This window comes from Mchenga conophoros, linkage group LG1, assembly GCF_057382185.1.
Source record: "Mchenga conophoros isolate Kocher_MC1m ecotype Shallow Benthic linkage group LG1, M_conophoros_male_GT1.1, whole genome shotgun sequence".
NCBI classification, from domain to species: Eukaryota; Metazoa; Chordata; class Actinopteri; order Cichliformes; family Cichlidae; genus Mchenga; species Mchenga conophoros.
This window is the reverse complement of record NC_140526.1, coordinates 3,664,249-3,688,289: the sequence shown is the minus strand read 5'-3', so window position 1 is coordinate 3,688,289 and position 24,041 is coordinate 3,664,249. Positions and strand designations below refer to the sequence as shown.

Sequence of the window (24,041 nt, the reverse complement as noted above, 5' to 3'; positions counted from 1 at the left end):
AAGAAAGAAAAGTGTGGAAATGTCGATGCCTGTCTAAGAAAAGTGTATAAAGTGTGTAGAGAGGGGTTTTACAGCCTTAAAACATCTATAATAATTGTAAAAAAAATAAAGTTCCCTACTTCACCTATCGCGGGTTATTTTTAGAACGTAACACTCGCGATAAACGAGGGACCGCTGTATATAAAAAGTGCAACTTAGAGTGACTTGTTGTGGTTTTCACTCTGTACACTACCACAGTAGACCTGACTGAAGTGCAGACTTATAGCTTCAACTCAAGAGTTTGACAAAAGTATTGCATGAACTGTTGTCTCTCATTTTAAAGCCTCAAAATTAATTGGACAACTGGCTGACAGGCAGGTTCATGGCCAGGTGAGGTCTGTTCACTCATTATTTCATGACAAATTAAGGAGATAAATATCTAGAGTTTATTTCAAGTTGAACTTCATATCAGTGATGCACGTGTAGGAGGCCATCATTAGGCTGACAAACCTAAATAAAGCTATCAGAGAGATAGCAAAAAAATGTAGGAGTGTTCAAATCAACAGTCTGATACATTCCTAAAAAGAAGGAGTGCAGGAAACTCAACAACACCAAAAGTCCTCAGATGTACATGGGGATGTACAATAGCTGATAATGGGCCCAAGACATTTCTTATGAGACTAACAGTCTTAGTTGCTAAAAATGATAATGTCAAGTTTGTCATGGTTTAGTTTGAGAAAGTTCAAAGACATCCAGCAATTAATATTGTTAAGAAAATCTGAACCTTTCTGCAATGTGCTATCAGCACATGGTTTTAGACAGAGGTAGAACTGTGTATCATCTGCATAAGAGTGATAGGAAATTTGGTGTTTCTGAAAAATAGAGCCTAATGGGAGCATGTATAAGGAGAATAAGACGGGGCCCAGAATAGAGCCCTGAGGTATTCCACAAGTAAGTGTAGCAGGGGAAGAGTTTTGTTGCCCTGCATCAAGGAGTTCTGCTCTCTAAGTAAGAGGCAAACCATTTTAGAGCAGAACCTTGGATGCCGACGCACGTCTTCAAACGGTTTCATAGGATTGTGTGATCAACAGTGCTGCACTCAGGTCTAAAAGAATTAAAACAGTACTTTTCCAGAGTCAGCAGGGTAAAGGTCCTTTCGCACATAAAAATTAGATGTAAAGGATTTGTAAACAGCTGAATTCTGTCATTATTAACATTTTACACAACCTCCTAATTTTTTTTCATCCATGGTGAAAGATCTACCGTGACATCAAACGAACCCTGGTACGTGTTTGACGGCGCTGACAGTAATATTTGTCTAACTTTTCTGCGCCGTGTTAACACCTCAGCCCAGTCCAACACATCGGTGATGATCCAAATCCAGGTTTTTTGCAAAGAATCACTGCTGCAGATTTATGATCTGCTGGAAGCACCGAAGCCAGCAGAGCCCAGACTGTAAGAGCAGCACACATGTTCAAACACATGAAGTGAGAATGAGCAATGTCTAGATTTTTGGTTTCTTGTAAACGACAGAAGAAGAAGGAGTCGGGCTCAGGTTTGTGAGTCTCAAAGCTTTGTCCCTCGAAGCTGTAGCCACATTTCACTTTGTACTTCTGATATTCATCCCTTACGTTACATTTTTTTTAGCTTTTACACTGCACACATTAAACCGTCTCCTTTTGCATACCAGGGAAACCATATGCTCTGCACTGTGCACTCTTTTTATTTATTTTTGCCAAACGGCTCTTTTGTAAGCTCATTATGACCTCCTCAGTCTGACCTGCAGCTCTATTAAATAGGCCTTTCTCTCCTCTAGGCTGATAAGGTGATTTCGCTTCAGCTCTTAGACTGCTGACAGACTGCTGAGAGCGGACGGTTTGTCCAGTTAGAACTGATTTCCTGCTGATAAATCCAGAGCATGAACTCCTGCATAAATCACCGATGAGGTAACATCAAGGTCGTGTTCAGGTCAGGTTGACCTTGTCCATCCATTCTGCCAGGACTGCAACCCTCTGTGTCATTCCTGCTTTGTTTCCACTAATGAAGGCGATTTAATGAGGACATTAGGCGTTTTAATGAGGAACTAAGACTTTAAATCTATGATCTGATAAACAGAGAGGATCACCCACAGTCTGGCTCAATCTGGACCTCCAAACGTCTGACTGGTGGCCCGAATCCTCACCACTATACAAAGTGAGGGGTCATGTTCAGTTTAAGGGGCAAATAAGGGACAGCAGCTTGAGACATCACTGCTTCTCATTTACAATGTTTAAAATAATGAGCCGTTAACCATGAGAGACATGTGGAACATCAAACATCCCTGCTTTGTTTCTGTGCACATTCTCTTACATTGTGTGGGATGTGTGCTGAGCCCCCTCCTCTTCACTCTGCTGACCCATGACTGCACTCCATCATACAGCTCCAACCTCTTCATCAAGTTTGCGGACGACACAACGGTGGTGGGTCTCATTAGCAACAGGGATGAGACCGACTACAGAAGTGAGGTGAGACGCCTGGCCACGTGGTGTGCTGACAACAATCTCTCTCTGAATGTGGAGAAGACGAAGGAGATTGTTGTGGACTTCAGGAGAATGCACACCCAACATGCTCCTCTGACCATTGACGGAGCGTCTGTGGAGAGAGTGAGCAGCACCAAGTTCTTGGGTGTGCACATCACAGAGGATCTCTCCTGGACGTACAACACCACAGCACTGGCCAAGAAATCACAGCAGCGTCTCTTCTTTCTCCGCAAACTAAGAAGAGCAGGAGCACCAGCCCCCATCATGTACACTTTCTACAGAGGCACCATCGAGAGCATCCTGTCGAGCTGCATCACTGTGTGGTTTGGAGCCTGCAATGCGTCCTGTCATAGAACCCTCCAACGCATAGTGAGAGCTGCAGAGAGGATCATTGGTGTCTCTCTCCCCTCCCTCCAGGACATTTACAGCACCCGTCTCACTAAAAAAGCCCTTTGCATAGCGGCTGATCCCACGCACCCAATGCAAAGCTTCTTCAAGCTGCTGCCGTCGGGGAGGAGACTGCGGAGTCTCCAGGCCAGGACCAGCAGGCTGAAGGACAGCTTCATCCATCAGGCTGTCAGGAAGCTTAACTCCCTCCCGATTCTGCCCCCTCTCCCCTCTCTCCTCCACGGTCTCACTGAACTCTGTCACACACACACAAACACACACACTCTCTGACTCACTCACTGGCCTGCACCAGTTACCAGTCACTTTGTGGAGCATTGGACTGCCATTACCTCACAAGACTTTGTTGTTACACTTTCTCTTACCGTACACTACTAAATCTCCATTTGCACTATTTGCCTATTTGCACTACTCTGCCTGGTTTACACTCAATGTCACTTACCCATTATATTGTATATTGTATAGCTTTCTTGTTATATGTAAAATTGTATTTATTTAAATTTTTACTTTTTAATTATTTTACTTGCATTTTTAATCACTTTTATATTTAAATATATTTAAATGTTCATTTGCTATTTATCTAGGGATTGAGAGTAACGCAATTTCTATTCTCTGTATGTCCTGTACATGTGGCAGAATCGACAAATAAAGTTGACTTTGACTTTGACTTTTACTGTGTAAAACTCTTGAGCCACACTTCACTTCTTTATCTTTTGCTTCCAAGGAGCCAGACCCGTCAACAGTTTGGACACACCTTCTCATTTTGTTTATTTTTGTGTTTATTTTTATTGCTTTCTACATTGTAGATACATACTGATGATATCAAATATATGAAGCAAGAATTATGTAGCAAAGAAAAAACTGATAAATAACTCTAAATAAGTCTTTTAGATTCCTGAACCACCCTTAGCTTTGTTGACAGCGCTGCAAACCCTTGGCCTTTTCTCAATGAGCTCCATGATGTAGTCACCTGAAATGGTTCTCACTTCACAGACGCCTTATCACCCACTCACATCCTGGGCCTTTTGACCTCAGTAAATCACACGGCAGGGTGGGACTAGGTTTCACAATGGGTTCACCCGAAACCTTGTCTGATTGTGACCGACACCCATTTTCACACCTTGGCTTGGGTGATTAGGCAGAGGAACAGTGGGGGTCCATGATCCTCTTGGAGACACTCCCATAGGGCTTAAAATCTGGGACTCTCCACCAATTGCTTTTAGGACTGAAGGAGCTTCTCAGATGATCCACCATGCAACATCATCTGGAAAAACCTGACAGAAAACAACTTCTTTTTTTTTAACCATTTTTCAGTGTTTGGGACAAGGACTCCAAACACAGTGCCAGTGCAGTAAAAGCATTCTTGGATATAAAAACAGACAATGGAACATTATCAGTCATGGATTAGCCTCCCCAGAACCTGAAGCTCAACATTATCAAAGCAGTGCGGGATTCAACAAGCCTGTAAATCTATTCCTGAATAAGATTTTTTTTAAATGCTTAACAGAGTTAAGGTTGTGTTGAAGAATAAAGATGGTCATAGAAACCGGACTGCTGCATTTACATTTATATTTGCTCTTTTCAATAAACCACTGCATGTATTTCTTGTATTTCATATCAAAAAGTAAAGATATGAGGTATGAATGTCACCTGGTCCTATGACACTTGCACACAGGGCTGCGCTTCTACTAACTGCTGTGACTTTATTCAGTCAATTTTATTTTTTATACTTGATGGATTTATTCCTGTGTATCAGGAGAAAAATGAGGGCAGGTTCCACCGAGATTTGAACTCGGATCGCTGGATTCAGAGTCCAGAGTGCTAACCATTACACCATGGAACCACGTGCTTACATCGTCGGAAATTTCATTATTTAAAAGTCGAACAGACATGACCTCCCCGATATGATTTATGTAAGCTGTTGGGAGGATTTTTTTCGCTGTACAACGATCCGTTTATTTACATACGAATCGTCTATAGATTTCATGTTAAAACCTCAAATCTAGCATCGCCTCTGACGTCACATCCCCCGGATTTTGGACGTAAAGGTTGTATATACAACTGTGAAACGTATTAGTTCCCGGGTCCATCAGCACGGTGGATAAAATCTGACAAAACAAACGAACGAACATGGTTTTGCGACCACACCGGTCACTAATAGTTCGGTCAGTGCTTATTTAATCGTTTTACTGTTTCAGTACAGAAACGTTTGTCAGTAAATCCACCACTCGCCACCAGGTGTCAGTGTAACACAGCAGAACAACTACCTGCAAACAATAAACGGCACAACACAGCCAGCACGGTGTGGAAGGTATCTGTTAGTCATCATTTTTCTTCTTCTTTATATTATTATGTTGTTGATCCGTGGAGTATTTTATTTTATTGCAAATTATTTTTGTCACTTTCTGAGGATGAATTCAACTCCATGTGTTCACTGCTGATTGCACACACGTGATTGCTAAAAACTAGAAGCACTGCTGGATGAATTGTTCTGTGGATGAATTGTGAGTTGGATGTGAAGCGCAGCTCCTGCTAAAATTCTACTGACCTCAGATCAACACTGGTCTCATGTTTCTGTCAGTGAAAACAGGTCGATGTTGTTGCTATCTGCTGATCATCAGCTGCTGTTTCATCCTGCCAACACGTCGATGCTCCTCAGCTTCAGTTACACAACAATCTAATATCACACACTCTCCTCTGTGGTTATTTAAAGTCTGGCAGCGTGTAGTCTGCAGACTTTACCTGCTTCACCTCCAGCATAGACACCACATGGACAACAAAAGCACCTTACTGGTGATAATCCATGTGTATGCGTCCTGTTAGTTTTGAGGTATACTTACAGACTCGGTTTGATTTCAGATGAGTACAGTGATTAGAACTGCGACCTCAGAGCAAGATGGTTCTTTGCTCTCAGGTCCTGGTACCTGCTCTCCGTCTGTTCTCCCACAGTCCTGGCACACCTTCACGGGTTTTTCAAAAGGGAAAAAAAAAAATCACACTGATAACAAAGAAGTCTTAAGTTGTCTGACCTTGGTGTGAATTTGCTGAGACGTCCACTCCTTTGTGATTGTGTTAATGCACAACGGCAAAATGTCAAAACCTCTGCTTTTATAGAGTTGCTCTAATTTATAGATGATCAGCTAAGTGCATTTGATTAGCAGCATCTTAATTCCAATGGAAGCAGTATGTTTGCTTAGTTTTACACATGACTGCATAGAGTCCTGTTAAAACGTGCCTTTTCACAGGACTGTACTATAAAATAGAAATAAATTCATGTTGTCTCAGCAGGTTGTATTGAAAAACATGATGACAATTTACCCACAAAAATGTTCCTTTGATTTTTTAATGTTTTGTTTTTTAAGTGTTTGAGTTCAAATTAGTTGTTAGTCTGAGGGCATCGGTCAACGATTCAAATTAGAGTGCTACTAAAGTGCTACTACTGCAGCTCCACCTGCTGACACACTAACATTACTGACTTCCTGTTTATTGTTGTTGTGACTCTTCTGACTCAGTATGCTAACCTCATGTTTCTCCACCATCACTGCAGAGAGAGAAACCTCGTTTGGCAAAAATCGACATTTAATCTTTTTGTTATTCTGGTTGAGATTAGCATATGCTGCATAGATCATTACAGACTGGTGGCCTTGCGGGGTGCTCATCCTGCCCTGCGTGCAGTGTGCTGTACCTGTAAATGTCAGGTGTGTCCTGGTGGAGGTTGTGTAATCCAGCAGATGAAGGCTGCTGTGCTGCAGCAGCAGGAACGCCGTGTCTTCACCACAGTTGGCTGCTCATGATAATCAGGACGGATGTGCCTCTGCAGCCTGAACTGAACAGCAGCTGCAGGAGGAGGCGCTTCAGCTTATTCACACCACCCAGAGTTCAAACTCACAGCCAGCTGACTGTACTGTGAAGGAGAGGTGAACTCATCTTGTACCTTCTAGTTTCCCAGTAATTCCAGGCCTCTTAGTACAGACGGATGTCTGAAGCTCCGTCTTTACACATCTATTTCTTATTCCTTGAATCACTACAGCCGACTCTGACCCCACAGTTTACAGGAGACCACTAGCAGCTACGCTAACTGATCTGTAGACTGGATCACGTCTCTAGAGGTTAGAACAGGAGTAGTCATTCCTCTGTTGTTAGACATGACTGGGTACAGATAATGCAAATGATTCCAGCCAGTAATTCCTCTTGGCTGCTTTTCTGCAGTCCTCGTTCAGAATTTTAGGGGAAAAATCTTTTGTAGACATTTGAGCTGGGTGAACTAGAAGGAAAGTTATAAATAGATTTGTGATAAAATGATTTTTGTGGGGTTTGAATCTTTCGGTGGATTAGCAGAGTATTTAAATCAAAAGTGATAAGTTTGAGATAACGTGTTATCTGCAGGCTCTAAAAGTGTAACGACTGAACGGCCCATCCAAACTGCAGCTCCTCCACCTCCTCCCCCAGCATGACAGTGCTCCCTGTAACCAACAGCCCAGTGAGAGTCCTACTAGGTGAAACTATGCAGTATTGTAAATCATTTCTCATATAAATTGTGCATTAAGAGAAAGGCTTACAGTGAAAGGTGCTTTGAAGTGTCTTCCTGTAGCAGAGCAAACCTTCAGACCTTCAAAGCTGCAGACCAACAGCATTCCTGGACCTCCTCCTGTTCTTCCTCTAGACACTTGATGGTACAAACCAATGTTAAGACCTGATGTGTTTAGCTGCAGGATGAGGAACAGCTCGCGCCCTCGCCTGAACCTGGATCGGTTTTCTCAGACAAGAAGCCTCGTGAAGCATCGAGTGACAGAACAACCTTTTATTTGATTCTAGCCATAAAATATTTTGTCTTGAAAGAGTGAAAGCTGTCATATCAAGTTAGTAGGAGGCAGGAAAAAGTTTTATCAAAGCCAGGAGTACAGGTGAGATGACAGAGAGAGCCCTTCCATCAACTGAGCTACAGTTTACTATGATTGTCGTTATGCACCAGAATGCTTCACTAAACCAGATGTACAAATTCACCAGCTAGAAGCAATTTACAACATGCACTTTATGGAGAAAGATTGCATAGCTCCTCACTGTTTTGCCCTTTAAAGATGTGCTTTTAAAAAGAATCCAGTTTTGGATGAGGCCTTTCTGAAAAGCACTAAATTCAGAAAAGCCCTGTTCTGTATCCACTGCGGCGCCGTCCTCACAGATGTTTCTCAGAAAATCGGAAACGTCCACAGGGGAGAAGAAAGTCAGCCCTGTCTAAGCTGAGTTCAAACTCCATCCCAGAGAGAGGCTTCATGCAGTAACCGTATCCCCTCTGGAATGACTGCGTGATCGAGACAGTCCAGGTCTCAGGATCTTTCAGGAAAGAAGACTCCCCGCCGGCAGTAGAAAGGACAGGCACTGAGTCGAGCTGGGTCCGAGGTTCAGGTGGAATCGGGGTCGAAGAGAGACGTCTTTCCTCTGCAGGATCTCAGCTGCCTCATATTCGTATGTGGAAATTGCTGAAGACACAAAGCAAGCAGATGTGGGTGACTTCTAGGACTGACTGAATCATCATTAACTGTTTGAACCTCTCAGGCTGTAACTGGATGAAACTGTGAAATTTAGCCTCGTTGTATCAACTGCAGGATGGTAATGGTGCATCTCAGTTGCTGTCAGGAGTCTGTTTTTACTCTTTAAATTAAAACTCTGACAATTATCTTTGCATGTAATGTTTCATAGGATTCACCTCCAGGGCAGAGCGACTGGAAAACATGCTCATGGAAAACATGCTCACTTTGAGCTGCCTCAAACTACTTTACAATGTCGGGTAAATACCCCACAGTGCTACAGAGAAAACTTCCACAATTAGACGACCCCCTATGAGCAAGTACTTGGTGACAATGGGAAGGAAAAAGTCCCTTTTAACAAGAAGAAAACTCTAGCAGAACCGGGCTCAGGGAGGGCCGGCCGGTTGGGGGTCCGCAGCAGGTGCTGCAGAGTCTGTTGTAAGCAGACATAAATGACTGGACGAGCGTAAATGCTGCTATCTGTGCGCCGCACCTTGCAGACGCGCGTTCACGCCGACGTTTATGACAGTCGAGCTGCTCGGCTTTGTGACGTCAGATTAACTGGCCGACCGTAACCAGGGTGACGCGGGAGGTGATGTACCTGCTAGTAAAAACATAATGGCTTTCCAGCTTTCTCTTTTTACAGTTTAACTGCTTCTGTTGCCATAGTAACACCAACCCTTGAGCCCAGTTTCCAGCTATTATCTCTGAGCGGCGGTGCAGTGTGATAGACAAATTAATGACTGAACTCAATGACTTGATAAATGCACCCTCCTCCTCCTCACTCTACTCTTCTTCCCCTTGTCTCTCCCTTCACCCCTCCTCTGTGCTCACTGTGGGACACTGTGATGGATTGCCAGCAGTAAAACTCGTGGGTTTTATCTCTGCAGCTTTATGCAGAGCAGCAGAAGACTCAGCAGCCTGAGTGAGAAACACTCACAGCCAGGATCAGGACCTGGATCAGGACCTGGATCAGGACCTGGATCACAACCATCCTCTGTCCTTTCAGGAGACATCCCGCCGGCAGCTTCACGGTGAAGCTTCTCATTGATTTGATGCTGTCCCTTCATGCAGCCCCTCAGTTCAGCCTCAATCGTGAAACAACTGATGTGTGTTGAGCAGCAGATCAAACAAGAACTACAAATATCTTCCAGCGCACAGTAAGACTCATTTAGTAAGTTTGACACCGCTGCATTAGTGGGAGGATCATACTGAGCCGCAGCACAGTCTGTACGGCTGACTGTGAATTAAAAGGCTAAAATAGTGTGTGCCTTTGTGGTGGATGGATGAAAACTGTTGATAACCCTGCAGATCATCGTGTTTTAGTGATACTGCCAGCAGAACAGAAGAAAACTGACCCTAAAGCATATTTTCCTCCAAAAAATGCTGCTTCAAGAGCAGAGAGCACAGAGCTGATGTGTTATGTGACATTATTGTGATGAGCTGGCAACAGCACCCCATGACAGCCTGGAGGGGAAATATAAGAAACAGTCAGACAACAGTCTGAGCAGCAAAAAACACTTTGGACCGATTCCAAACACAGAAATTAAGGATTAAAAAACCAATCACATACTTTTCTAACTTCGCGCTGTCACTGTGGAGGTTTGTGGGAGAGGAGCAGCCACGTCTCTGCCTTACTTTAAAAAATGAACACATAACAGAAGAGATGACGGTACCTCAGAAAGTCAGGAGCCTTGGAGATCATGTTCTCAAAGTCGGCGAATGAGAGCTTGTTGTCTCCGTCGAGGTCGGCCTCCTCGATGGCTTTGTCACACACCAGCGTGACCTCCTCGGGCGTCAGCTCCCCTTTGGTCAGCTTGTTCAGGGTCTTCTCCAGGTCCTCCTTACAGATGAAGTTGTCCCTGTTAAAGTCTGGACCAGATCCCCAACGAGACGACTCAGTACTGGGCTGCCACAAAAACCTGAACTTATTCTACGAATAATCTCCATGTAATCAACAGTAATAACTGCAAATAATGAAATCATTTTGTAAACTATACATTTTCTTAGACTTTATTTAGATTTTTCATATATTATTTTGAGACCATTTAAATCTATTTAGACATTTAATGTTAATTTAGTGACATTTAATTAATATTTAGAAGAATAATTTTTAGACTAATAATAATTATTTAAATTTTTTGATTATTTTGAATGATAATTCTTTTATTCACATATTTTTGGCCATTTTATTTACATTTAGGAGAGATTTGTGTATATTAACATTTTACTTTCTTTTAATATTTTTAGAAATTATAATAATCATTTTCCAGGAATTAATAATTTTCTCTTAATTATATACTTACGAAGTTGAAATAATTAATTAAAATAATCTTTTATATAGTCATGCTATTTTTGTTTAAATCGGGAAAACAGCACTTATTCTGAAGCGAGTACTCGCCGAGGCACATTGCTGCCACAGGTGTGTCATCTCAGACCCAACCCGAGCTTCTCCACCTGAAGGCGCACGTTACCGTATATCTTGAAGGCGTAAATGGTCTTGAGCTCTCTGGGTGAAGCTTCGCAGAGGGCAGAAAACATATCGATGAAGTCGCTGAAGCTCAGGTTCCCCTGTCCGTCCTCGGAGAACGTCTCCACGATTCTCTCTCTAAACGGGTTTTCCTGTCAGCACAGACGCAAAACATCACACAGTTGAACATAACGGCCAACAAAAACCGGGATGTGAGACACATTTGTTTTAAAGTCTTGCATCAGCCAGCAGAATTTTGACCTGTACAAACTGTACCTTCAGTTCAGGCATGGTGACGATGAGCGTCATCGGGACTTTGATGTCGGGGTTGTTGGTGTAGTCCAGCGGCACTAAATGTGGCGCCAGCTCACGATATCGAGCGTGTAACCTGCAGCACATTAGAGCAAAGTCAGCAGTTTACACAGGAGTCTAATACATTCACTTTAATAACATTTTACATTCAGGATCCCAAATTTCAGACTGATGAGAGAAAAGCAACAAGTTTCCATCAGTCAGTCAGTGATCAAAGCCTTCCTAACAAAATGATGCAACCTTAAGATAAAAGCTGCTGGAACAAGGAAGGAGAATCTGAAACACGCCGACGCTGTCCGTCTGTAGCTGTAAAGTGTTTGTCTGAGCGACTCCAATCTGCTCATTTCCACCTCTAGAGTTTCAGTCTTGACCTTTATTTATCCCACCCAGGGACTGTTTCTTGAAGGTCACCCCCTCTCATGCCATTTTCTTCTGATTGGTCAACTCGCAGAAGCCTGCTGAAGGGCAGCATCCAGACTTTTTGAGCTTTACTGGCACCAAATGATGGAATCAAAGCATTCAGAGCAATCTGAAGTTTGAGTGTTTGGCTCACAGGGATTTCCTTTAGATACGTTTACTCATTATTTTTCTAAACTGTGCAGGTTTAATATGAAGGTCTAACTCTGGGTCATGTGACAGGAAATACAGGAACGGTGAATCAGCCTACGTTACAAGTCATCTTAAAATAAGTTAAAAAATCCAGTTTTGATGTTTGAAATCAGCTCAGTTAATCTCACTTCAGTCTACTGAACAGTTTCACCTCATACTATGAAAACAGGTGGAGCTGCAGGTCCTGGAGGTGCATAGGTGTGGGTGGAAATTTTGCACAAATTTTTTTCCCAGCATTTTTGTTTCTTCACAACGTCATGACTACACGAGATCTTTCCAGTGCTGAAAAACTCATTTAAGCTCTGTTTAAAGCATGCAACCCAAATCCACTTTAAGCCCACTCAAGTGTCACAATCTGAAGCTAAAATGTGTTTTTTGTTTGGTACAATTCTTCCTGTAACCTTTTCTGAGCATTAGTAACATCCACTTTGATGTAGAGGAACAGAAATACCATCTGTACCATGGATGTTTGATCTGTTTCTAATTACTTATTGGAGAAAACTTCAAAAAGTGCATTTTGAGTAAACTTTGAAGGGTCGTATCACCATGCAGGACAGGTGTGTGAAGCATATAAAGTGTTTCCTTTTGTGCTTCGTTAAAATGAGTCAATCAGCTATTAAAATATACTCCAAGCGCGCTGCGTTCAGTGTGAGTTTAGTAGATCCCAGTACAGTAAAGCCAATCATCAAAACCATTGTGTAAACACATCGCGCCTACAATACACAGCAGGAAAAATAGCCGAGCTGCAGTCGTTCCTCTCCCTCAGTGAGTGATGAAGGTGTAGATTCAAAAAGAAAAGAAGACCAGCAGACTTTCGCCGTGCGCCACACTCACCGCAGGATTTCCTTCCGGGTGAAGAAGGTGCAGTCCTGGGAACAAACAGAGAGACGAAGAAAGTGAGTCAGAGCGGCCAGTCCTCAGGGAGGATCTGCTTTCACCATCAGTCAGCATCTTCACCACTACCACCACCACCATCATCATCATCATCATCCAGTGCAGCAGGATGCAGAGCCAATCAGCAGCAGGAGGCAGATCTGATGTGGTCTGCGTTCTGCTGAGCCATGAAGGCAGACACCTCTCCACCTTTCACGCCTCTCTGAAGGACATCCAGCTGTCCGCCTCCATCCTGCCCCCCCTCACCTGATACGCCTCCAGCTGTTCCTCGGTGAAGGTTGTCTGCTTGTTGCCCATCTTGGCCGGCGGATCCTCCCATCACACAGCTGCATCACACTCTGAGCTGGCTTTGCATCCGGCAGCAGGTCTGCGCACAGCCGGGACATCCACTCTTCTGATCCGGGTCTCAGTCTGCGAGCCTGATGCTGCTGCTGCTGCTGCTGCTGGTCCCAACGCAGAGGAAAACAGGATTGTGACGCCTCAGAGGACAGGAGGAGGAGGTGCAGGCATCACAGTGCTGCTTTCAGCTGCTGCTTGGAAAACCATGAACTGTAAATGCAGGAAGAAATTCTGGAATTACATCATTAGATTAGTCTGTACGATGACTTTATCAGAATGTTTGTTTATTTTTTGTTTTGTTTATTTTTATGTTAAATAAATTACTTTTTATAACTTTACATCCATCTTTCTTTATTTCAACCACACATTTCTTCGATCTGCTTTCCAGCTTGGGTTCAATCAGCGTAAAAGTTGTAAAACCCATTTTCTTTTTCAACTGATTTTTCATGTATTGTTTGTTTCTTTTCCTTTTATAATAATAAAGTTATGCTAAAATAAATACAGAAATGTATGTTTGCAGATTTTCTTTCTCGAGATGAATGTTAGACTGGCTGTTCTGTGCCATCAGATCTCAGACATCATTTGAACACTAAGCCACAGCTCTGAGCTTAGAGCCACAGGTTCTAAGCTCACAGTAAACAAAGTAAAGTCAATAACAAAAGTGCACGCACACGAGTCTGAGTGTTTTTTTTGCATGCAGGTCTAGAAATTAAAGCTCTGACAGTGGACATCAAGTGTTGGGTAGAGCAGGAGCAGTGGCTCTTTCTCAAAATATAAACCTCAGAATCAAAAAACTACTCAGACACCAGGGGGTAAGTGATGTACACAGGTGTATTTTTCAAATGACATAAATCAAATTCTCTTGTTTCACACAAACATACATTTTGTCCAATAAATAAGTAAAGAAATAAAACTAAGTGAGCAACAAAAAAAAGATATAATAAATAGACATGGCAACCACTAAAAAAAACCAGCCTAATTACAGCAAATAAAAAAACAAAAAAGAAGTGAACAAACTTTTAATATGTTCTAATCACGGTGATGACTGGAGAGTAGCGCCCTTTTGCCTTGTTTGTGTAGATTCGGATCTTCCTAATTGCTCCTGAAGGCAGCACTAATTCTGATGGTGGTGCAGCGTCCAGCAGGTGGCGCCAAAAACAGCCTGTGGCGCCAATGACTCGTACAGCCACAAAACTCTCTCGGAGTGAGTCATCTTGCTCGCACAGGCTCTTTATCCCGGCTGGTTTTCGGCAGCAGCTCGGAGTGAGTCACCTCTTCCACAGACGATCTCGGAGAGCTCTTCCTGTGCAGAATGGCAGGCAACGCGTGGAGGTCACTGGTAAGAAGCACCGTGTTTATTCCCGGTTTTAGACCACCAAAGCTCTGTGTGTTACAGATGAACGGGGCTGTGTGTGTGTCCTGAAGCCTGTGTTTGTGACTTTGTCTGTCTTTACGCGCTCTCCGCGTGTTTTTTCGGGCTGATGTACCTTGGTTAGCTCTTAGCCAGGAACCCACGTCCTTCACGTGAACGGAAGCTTCTGGAGCTGACGGAGACGTTTACCCTCGTCTCACCTGTCTAATACAACTTTGACTTTACATATTCCCCTCCGCCAACCTCAATCTGGTTACCTTGACAATACGTCGACCTGTCCCGCTATTTCTGCTCTTTAGTTCTCTGTGATCCCCAAATCCATACTAGAGTGACGGAGAAACCAACGTCAGCCTCCGTTTAAATTTGCACGAATTTAAGCTCAGTTTAGAGTTTAGATGGAATCATTAGATCGTAGAAGTTAGTTGAAAACATTTCACGAAAAGTGGATATCCTCTGATAACTTCTGCATACATGAAATTCAACATGTAGCTAGTTCATGGTAGACTCAAACTAGGTGTGGCTGCTGAGAAATGTTTGCTTTAACTAATGTGGAGACGAACACCAGACTCCCTTTTTAAATAAAGCAATTTACCTTAAACTCGTACTATGATTAAATTCCAGGTCCCGTTTTAACTGACGGAAAATATGTCAAATAATGTGAGGCTCCTGAGATAAACTCGGCATTGAAAAAAGTCACCGTAATGTAATAGGCAGTAAAAAATGTGAGAGATATACTACATTATCCAAAAATAATCAGCATACAAAGGATCTACAAAACAGAACAGCGGAAGTGGTGGTAATAATTTTCTCCCTTCTTGTAATTTGTTACTGATGCTTGAATTTAGCCCTAGAACTTAAAGTTTGTACATATAAGCTCCTCAAGTCATTTTTAAATGTTATAATATGAATTATTAGGAGTGTTTCAAGCCTCAGCAGCAAATAATCAAGGTGATTCTTTGCAGTTTTGTTTTACACATCAACAGCAAGTGTTTTCAAACAGCTGAACACAGACTAACCATCATGATCAGGTTGTTTTTGAGCTGCTTTGGTGTGTTTTGTGTTGAGTTGACCTTTACGTCGTCTCTTCCAGCTGACCCAGGCAGTGGGGGTGGCGGTCAGAAAACCGGCTCTGGCTTCAGCCTCCTTTTCAAGAGGGGTGAGTAGATCCACCTCTGCCTTCCTGGGATGCAATCAAAGAGATGCTTTTCGCTTCACAACTCCCAGAAAATCCATTTATAAATAACAGGAAATGTTTTACATGAAAGCAGACACCTTGATCTCGGCTGGACTGTGATCTGCTCCAGCTGTCTGAGTTGTGTCTCTCTGTCTCTGCAGGTGAAGACAGTCACCATGATTCCCGGTGATGGAATCGGTCCAGAGATCTCCGCTGCTGTCATGAAGATCTTTGAAGCAGCAAAGGCAAGTTTGATCAGACTTTAGAGGCCAAATCTGGAAAATGATCTCACCTGAGTCCTCTCAGAGTCAGTGGATTTTTGGAACAGTAACTTTAACATATTTAATAAAGCCATGAAAAAATGTACTTTAATGCTGTGGGTATTTTCTGAGTTATAAGCACCTCGAAGTACATAGCTGGTGCGTTCTAATTTGCCTTGTTTTTTCCACCATTTTTCATCTCTCGTAACTTCTTTAGTTCTTTGTACCCTTCAAGGGTTACCCAAAATACACTTTTTATTTAAGTTTTCTCGAGTAAATGATCAGAATATAGAGCAAACCTTCAGGGGATCCATGCACTTTTCTGTTCCTCTGTGTCGAAGTCCAGGTCTCGAGGCCTGGACTTTGACACCCCTGCGTTAGAGCATTTTGATAAATCTTTAGTGTGTTTTCAGCCCTGAAAATTTCATGTGATATCACCTTTTCTTATAAAGTTATGTGAGCTCAACGTGCTGGAAATAAATAAATACAAAGCACTGCTGGCTATTCTAAGAGGGTCAGGTGGGAGGCACTGATTGGTTTTGGATCAGTTTCTAAATAGAATTTTCCTCTGAAGGCTCCAATCACGTGGGAGGAGAGGAACGTGACGGCGATAAAGGGACCTGGCGGCAGATGGATGATCCCTCCTGACGCCAAAGAGTCCATGGACCGGAGCAAGATCGGTCTGAAAGGTCTGCACGTGTCCGTTACCTTTAGACAGATTTCCTGGAAGATTCCTGCTCGTCAGTGTTTTTTGTTTTTTACATTTTTTTTTCTCCATCAGGACCCCTGAAGACACCCATCGCTGCAGGTCACCCCTCCATGAACCTGCTGCTCAGGAAGACCTTTGACCTGTACGCAAACGTGAGGCCCTGCGTCTCCATCGAGGGCTACAAGACTCCGTACACCGATGTCAACCTGGTCACCATCCGGGAGAACACGGAGGGCGAGTACAGCGGCATCGAACACATGGTGAGTGAACGGAGGCCGAGTGTGCGACAGCTCCAAGCTGAGAGGGTTACAGCGGGCTGTCCTGAGTAATCCTGACAGCTGTGTGAAAGCAGCCGTCACAGGCGATGCACAAACTGCAGACAGAGAGGAGTTCTGCTTAATTTTCTGACACAGTATGTGAAACGTTTGGTAGTGCATTTGTTTAAAGTGCTTCATTTTGTTCTGTTTTTATTTGTGGACTGTGCCAGAGCAGCTTTGCATGATTCACATTTCAAAATAAGCCTCACTTATTCTACACAGTGGGCCTTGCTGCTGCTGTGGTTCATGAAACAAGCTGTTTTAGCTCCTCCCCTTGTAAGTCAGCTTCCTTCCGATTGGTTGCCCCTCAAAAACAGTGTTTGAACAACAGGTGGGTGGGGCTTCTTTGCCTCAGATAACCATATTAGGGATTTCCTCTGTTGCTGACATCATTCAGAGCCAGGAGTAGAAAAAACTGTGTGAGTTCTTTTGGATCACGGGGGTTACTGTAGGTACACTGAGCTCATTATTAGAAGCTTTGGCCGTTTTTAAGGTGAACATCCACCACTGTTCATCAACAGCTAGCAAGTTTACACTTATTAAGGCTGTGCACCCTGCAAGGATTATCCACACCTGTTCATTTAGGAGCTGCATGGCATCCTTTTGTCCTTCAGCCTGTCAGGGTTTTTTTTCTGTATTCAAACAAAAATAATCACCAATGAGCAAATGTGTGCAGGAATCTGTCACAGTGACTGTTGTCCAGTTCTTTAGCGTGTGAGTCAGGATGCTGCTGGAAGCTGTTAGCAGGTGTTGTTATCTGTGTTAACTGGTTGGTCTACCTGCCTCCTCACCTGTTCCCTGCAGGTCAGCTAGCAGCTGCAGGCAGGACGCTCTGCTCCTGTTCGTCTCTCCTGGTAAGAAGGAGGAAGCGGCGCCAGAGTCGTATTCACAGAGCACCTCGTTCCACCTCTGATAGATTCACTTTCATCCCAAAGACACAAACTAAGGACCTGAGACTGTTTCACATTCTGCTCACTGTGCTGCAGACATGATGAGCATGCTAACTATCATCCTGCACTGAGCAGCTCCCTTATTCAGACTGTGGATCCAGGTCTTTAATTCTCTGGACTCCTGATTGGACAGTTAGTTTCTTATGCTGATTAGATCCTTTGATATTTGTTATCAACTCAAGTTTAAAGCACAATCCTCTGAACCTTCAAATATTTCTGCTTCGTTTCAGCCTGTTCTGCTCTCCTTCACCTTTGTAAACATTTGGGCATAGACACACCATAGACAGGTGAATGGAAAGCACAGCAGGCTGAAATAAAGCGGAATGGTCCTTTAAATCTTCTTGGTGCTTCTGGATGTTTTGTGAATACGGCAGAACCACTGCCAGCTTCCTGAAGCTCACCTGTTCACCCACACATTCCCGACGTGGATCCGTCTGCATTCACACTGTCAGCTCAGATCTGGAGACGGTGTTAGCACGAAGCCCAGCAGCAGGGAGAACCTGTTAGCATGAACGCTGGTGTCCGTGTTCAAAGAACGAGGCATCCGAGCAGATCTTCCAGCTGGCAGTGAACGTGTGTGTGTGTGTAAAGTCTCACATCCATCCCCTGGGAACCTCCACCTGTTCTCCGTCTGGTGATTCGTGTCGCCCCTCCTCCTTGTCTCAACTTTTACCCACAGCTGACCTCAGGATGGACTAATAACTGCAGCAGCTGAAACTCTGTAAGGTCAAACCTTATTTGAGAACAAGTTTAACTTGGTAAAGACCTCGAATCTCATGGAAAAGATGTTTGCTAGTGTCCTAGAGGTCTGAAACCTCCCCTTGTATATATCTGATTAATTATGTCCCCAAAACGATGCTTTTATATCTTTGAAAGATTAGGCCTCCCCTCCCTGTGTGCGTCACATACCTCTTGTTTCCTAATCTGGAAACTGTTCCATGTATTTCCACAGAAAAGCTGTGGAGAAGCTTTTTCTGCACCGGCACGGCACCGAAACCTTGACTGAGCACAAAGGTTGAAGCAGCACAGGCTGCAGTTACAGGCTGCAGGAGGGTCTGTTACACTAATTTTCCTCTGCCTGAATTGCAGGGTCTCCTCGACTTCCTGTTTTAAAACGCAGCGTTTAAATCGATCGAACCAGCTGTAACCTTCTATTTTTTGCTCCGTTACCTATTGGCTAACGCAGCAGACACGCTTCCTGTTGCGTGCATGTGTGTGGAGGCAGGACGATCCACTATTAGAATTACCCCGTTTTCCACTGATTTCCACTAGTTTGCCAGATGTGTATTCAGCCGCATCCATCTTTTCCTTCTGTGTTTCTGGTAATAGGTGCAGTCTCTTGCGTCCCTCCACAGTTTGATTGTTGATTCGATTGTGTTCTGTCCAGCTGTGAGTAACTTCAGTGCGTTTCTTATCTTTTTGTTGCCGTAGATCGTCGACGGTGTTGTTCAGAGCATCAAACTGATCACCGAGAACGCTAGCAGACGCATCGCTGAGTACGCCTTCGAGTACGCCAGGAACAACAAAAGAACGAGCGTGACCGCCGTCCACAAAGCCAACATCATGTGAGTGCAGCCCATCGCCCTGTGTGTCAGTCAGTGAGACCGGAATGTTTAGTCCTCGTGTGCCGAGGAAGAACAAATTCAGAAAACTGATCAGGCAACTCATTTATTCACCAGTGTAAGGTTTGACTTCCTAATCATCAGTAACTGCCAACAAAAGCACTTTATTAGCAGGAAAGAAATGGAGGTGAGGTAGATTCATCCAGTCGGAGGCCCATGGGAGATGGACCAAACCCAAAGTCCATCTCACATGGACAGTGGGCAGCCTGCCTCCAGCGAGGGTTACCACCTGTTGATAGTCAGTCCACAGGTTACTGAGTTTCAGCTTTTAGGACGGGGCACAAGTGCACCTCTGTAAAGGAAAGGGGTCGATTAGAGATAACATACAGAAAGAAGGAGAGTGGAAATAAATGAACAAAGAATAGTTGTTGAAAGCCAAAATCCAAGTAATCACTCCACCTTAGCTTGCACGTCTGAGGGAGAGGAGTGATTAGAGGACTTATTTAATTGAATTACTTCAAACAGTTTGGGGGTTATTATTTATGTTTCCTTTAAATAAAATGTCACCCATGTTTTGTCACTCACACACTCAGACTCTGTCCCTGTCAGGCGTCGTGTTCCCCCGCAGTGCAGATGTTGTGTTGCTGTTGTGTAACTCCGACTCTGTTTGCAGGCGGATGTCAGACGGTCTCTTTCTGAGAAAGTGCCGCGAGGTGGCTGAAAACTACAAAGACATCAAGTTTACCGAGATGTACCTCGACACAGTGTGCCTCAATGTGAGTCCGCCAAACAGTTCAGCAGCCAGATGTTCTGCAGCTGTTTCACAGTCTGCATTTAATGTGTTTACCTCATTAATCCAGACAGTGAAATAATTATGTTTAATGAGTGTGTTCAGAGCTGGATGGACGTGGGGGTTAATTTCAGTATTCAGTAGTATTGCTTTTCCAGAATTCTGACTTTTTTCTCAGAAAGAAAGAAAGATGTGCCCACTTTTTGTTTAGTTTTGTTTCCAGTGGCTCTTATCCTCTTCCGTACTTTCCTGACATGTCCCGATGCTTGTGTTTTCCAGATGGTCCAGGATCCAACCCAGTTTGACGTCCTGGTGATGCCCAACCTGTACGGAGACATCCTGAGGTCAGTGAATTATTCGCTCTGAAACCTGTGTTGCCAATCAGAGGCTGTGATTGGAAGTGCTGAGGTCATGTGACTGTGTTTCAGCGATCTGTGCGCTGGTCTGATCGGAGGCCTCGGCGTCACTCCCAGCGGGAACATCGGCGCCAACGGAGTCGCCATATTCGAATCGGTTTGTATGGCGTTGTCTTTTTTAGTGCCGTGCAGCTTCATCTGAGTTTTGATACTTCATCTGTTTTTATTGTGCTCCATACACTGAGTACTTTACTCTTCATGCTGTAGTTTTACTGCACTTGCTTGTTGTTCTGCACAAAAAGCATGTACAATCTTTAAAAGCAGATGCTTTAAAAAGATTAAATATTCTTTTCTGATCTTCTGTAATTTGTTATATGATGTCAGGTGTTCTTAGTCTTTCAACCAATGAGGCAAATGACTCCCTGGGAACAAAAGCTCCATTCCCAGGGATTCATTTACTGCTGGTAGAAGTAGAAATTTAGGGAGGGGGCTCTCACCCCAGAGATGTCACTGTGGTCATTTGGGAATGAGTTTGAGAGTCTGTGCAGTTGCCTGAGTTGTAACCTTACTGTGGACACACACAGTCGTGTCCTTAAAGAGACAGGAGCTACTGAAAATGTCAGTAAAGGGATGAATAAGGATTTAATCTGAACTGTGAATTATGCAGAGCTGCTCCGGTCGAGCCCTGGGGTGAAGTAATGTTGAGCTCCACCTCGACCTGGTACACAGAAAAATCCCATCAGTAAAACTCTTTAAAAGATATTTTTCCCACAAAACTGAATGCTTGGATTGAACTTGTAACAGGCAGTTTTACAGTGTAATTATCTGAGTGTTAACCAGTCCTGTAATCCTGTGACCAAACGTCTGTAATCAGGAGACCTGCAGATTTATTGTTGTTTTGCTGACAAACTAAAATGAATGTTTGTGCTGCAGGTCCACGGCACCGCCCCTGACATCGCCGGCATGGACCTGGCGAACCCCACTGCCCTGTTACTGAGTGCTGTCATGATGCTGCGTCACATGGGTCTGCATGACCATGCCGACAAGATCCAGACGGCCTGTTTTGACACCATCAGAGACAAGAAGGTGAGGCTGAAGTCTCTCCTTGGAGGGCTCCAGTATTTTTGTTCCTTTAAGTCGAAGTTTCAAACAATGAAAGCAGCGTGTCTGTAACTCATTGTGCCAAAAGCTCCGACTGATCCAAACACTGAATTTTTACTCTTGGTTTTGGATGATGACAAAGAAAGGGGAGTGTCTTAGCAGCCCCACCCACCTACCTTCTATTTATGACGGGCAGCCAATCACGAGCAAGGTGGCCTGAAAAGCTCGAGAGAAAGCAGAGAAGCTTAAACGGCATGTATCAGGCGATCTGGTTGGTTTCATCGACGCCCAGAATAAATAGGATTATTTTCAGTTGTGAATCGTCCAAAGCCACTCTAGTGGAGTCTGAGAACCTCTGCTAATGTCATTAATAACAGCTGGAATGATATTGAGGACACCTGAAATGCTCTCAGAGAGAAGCTGCAGTTACTCCAGGACCGCCAGGAAAAAATCTTACACTTACTTTCAGTTGTGCATTCTGGAGGACGACCTCCTTAAAATCACACTTTGTATGATCTTTTTTCTAATGGTTTGTCACACTCCTGTATCTTGGAGCGAAGCAGACGGGAAACATGACACTCTGCTGACAGGGCTGCTTTTAATCTGAGTGGAGGCTGCTGGATACTTCCTGTTGAGCTCTTCTGAGATGACAGTTGATACATTGTTACGCCTTAGGAGGCTTATTCAACAGAAGTCAGTTTGAGCACCACCCAGTGGCTGTGGATGGGTCTGCACTTTAGTCCAGGCTGGCTGTCAGCAGCACCACCTGCTGGTTGGAGCAGATTCCTGTGAAATAAGAGCTGCTGCTCACTGATGTGTTTGTGTTTCAGGTTCTGACGAAGGACCTGGGAGGAAGTGCAAAGTGCTCTGAGTTCACAGCTGAGATCTGCCGTCGTGTCCAGGATCTGGGCTGAAGCTGCAGGGGAGAGGCCGCTGTTGGAGGCTCCCCCCCCCCGCCCGCCCACCTATCCTGCTGACTCGTCATATCTCTCTGGAGCTGCTGGCTGTGGAGGGGTGGGGCTTCTGCAGCAAGATCTTGAGTCCTTAACATTCACAGCAAGCGTAACGCACAAGTTTCACCAAGAAGCATGAGATGAGCGTTTCTTACTGTAATATCAGATGAATGATGGTATCAGTGCTTCGTTCCATTCGCATATTCTTTATCGTATTTTTGTAACAGTAGTACTGCGGGTAAAAGGTCCTCTTATTTATTGTTTCCACTTCCTGTTACTGCTTTATTCACTCACCCGGATATATAAAAATTCTACAAAGAAAGGTCTCTCCTCTGTTTTGTTTTTCTTTTGCACCTCAGACACTTGGACTCAAACATGCAGCTTTAATGCTTCAAGTTTAGCATCTGCTCTTAACACTCGTTTTTATTTGAAATTATTCAGAAACAGTTTAGCGTATCCTGTTAAAGTCAGAGTGGAACACTGAGCAAACCATCAGGAAACATGGCAGCACCAGAGAGAGGTTCTACTTAACTTCAATAAAGGTGCTTTTTGTAATTACTCTCAATTGGGCTAAATTTCCCAAGGCCATCACTGCAAACAAGAATGTCCTCATTATGACCTTGTTAAATCAATGCTATGTTGAGTCATTACGACATCTTGTCGTTCAAACTGGGATTATACATTTTAGCATTATTATTACCCAGAGTTGAGATCATTTAATAACCTTGCCCAATTAACCTAAATGAATTGTAAGAGAAATGGCTATAACTCTATGTATTGACCTTTTAAACAATACCAGTTTAAGGGGGGGGGCAGGATCAGCAGCAGCATCAAGAAACTGTTTATTTAAAAACAGAAACCTGTCTTCACTCTTTTCCATACTTTGACCACCTTGTTAGGTACACGTTCTACAGTCTTAATATCCCAGTCCCTGGATTTCTACCAAAAATACTGCTGTCATCGCTCTAAACCAAAGTTGCTGGGCCCCAAATAAGGACAGAAGGGTTACTGCTAAAAATCCAGCTGTGATGAATCGCCATCGCTCCACTGAGACTGTTTCTGATGAGACTTTATCAGAAACAGTATGTGGATCAACTGGAGGGCCAGATGGCTCAAGACTTTTGCAGAGTGGGTGGAGCAGCTTTAATCCAACAACAGGAAGAAACTGAAACTGAACAGAAATAAGTCATGAACATGAAAATGAAACAAGACCTAACCTTGTGATGGAGTCAGTCTGAAAGTCCAGAGACGTTAGAATCATGATCCATTAGCAAGCACATAATTCATGTTTATAATAATAAACTAAACAGAAACCAATATAAATAATAATATTTATAATTATCACCCTTTCCCTCCCTGCAAATTACGTCATGTGACCCCGCCCCTATTTCCTGGCTGCGTCAAATTGCGGCATACAAACGGGAAAAAGAGCAGTTTTACTTTCA

General features: G+C 43.7%; 2 protein-coding genes and 1 non-coding gene across 5 annotated transcripts; 1 reads left to right on the top strand and 2 right to left on the bottom strand.

Moving 5' to 3' along the window:
* Nucleotides 1-4,674: 4,674 nt before the first annotated feature.
* Nucleotides 4,675-4,746, bottom strand: trnaq-cug (transfer RNA glutamine (anticodon CUG)). The gene has a single exon. It is a non-coding gene; the product is annotated as a tRNA-Gln (tRNA).
* A 2,949-nt stretch (nt 4,747-7,695) lies between these two features.
* LOC146582746 (calcium and integrin-binding family member 2-like) lies at nt 7,696-15,512 on the bottom strand. 3 transcript variants are annotated; one of them, XM_085285805.1, is made up of 7 exons: nt 15,441-15,512; nt 12,960-13,262; nt 12,654-12,688; nt 11,175-11,286; nt 10,903-11,050; nt 10,105-10,300; nt 7,696-8,380 (listed from the first exon to the last, which is right to left on the bottom strand). In XM_085285805.1, exons 2-7 carry the CDS (start codon nt 13,008-13,010, stop codon nt 8,359-8,361), a joined length of 564 nt encoding a protein of 187 aa, XP_085141931.1. In that variant the 5' UTR covers nt 13,011-13,262; nt 15,441-15,512; the 3' UTR covers nt 7,696-8,358. The 3 variants fall into 3 exon arrangements, with proteins under 3 accessions (XP_085141931.1, XP_085141768.1, XP_085141857.1); XM_085285642.1 differs by having other exon boundaries at nt 7,696-10,300; XM_085285731.1 differs by lacking the exon at nt 15,441-15,512 and having other exon boundaries at nt 7,696-10,300; nt 12,960-13,382.
* LOC146582745 (isocitrate dehydrogenase [NAD] subunit alpha, mitochondrial-like) lies at nt 14,252-22,918 on the top strand. Its single transcript, XM_085285632.1, has 11 exons — nt 14,252-14,391; nt 15,515-15,580; nt 15,760-15,843; nt 16,433-16,547; nt 16,640-16,827; nt 19,266-19,399; nt 20,070-20,172; nt 20,466-20,530; nt 20,615-20,699; nt 21,476-21,628; nt 22,474-22,918. The coding sequence occupies exons 1-11, from the start codon at nt 14,365-14,367 to the stop codon at nt 22,555-22,557; spliced, it is 1,104 nt and encodes a 367-aa protein (XP_085141758.1). The 5' UTR covers nt 14,252-14,364; the 3' UTR covers nt 22,558-22,918.
* Nucleotides 22,919-24,041: the final 1,123 nt, after the last annotated feature.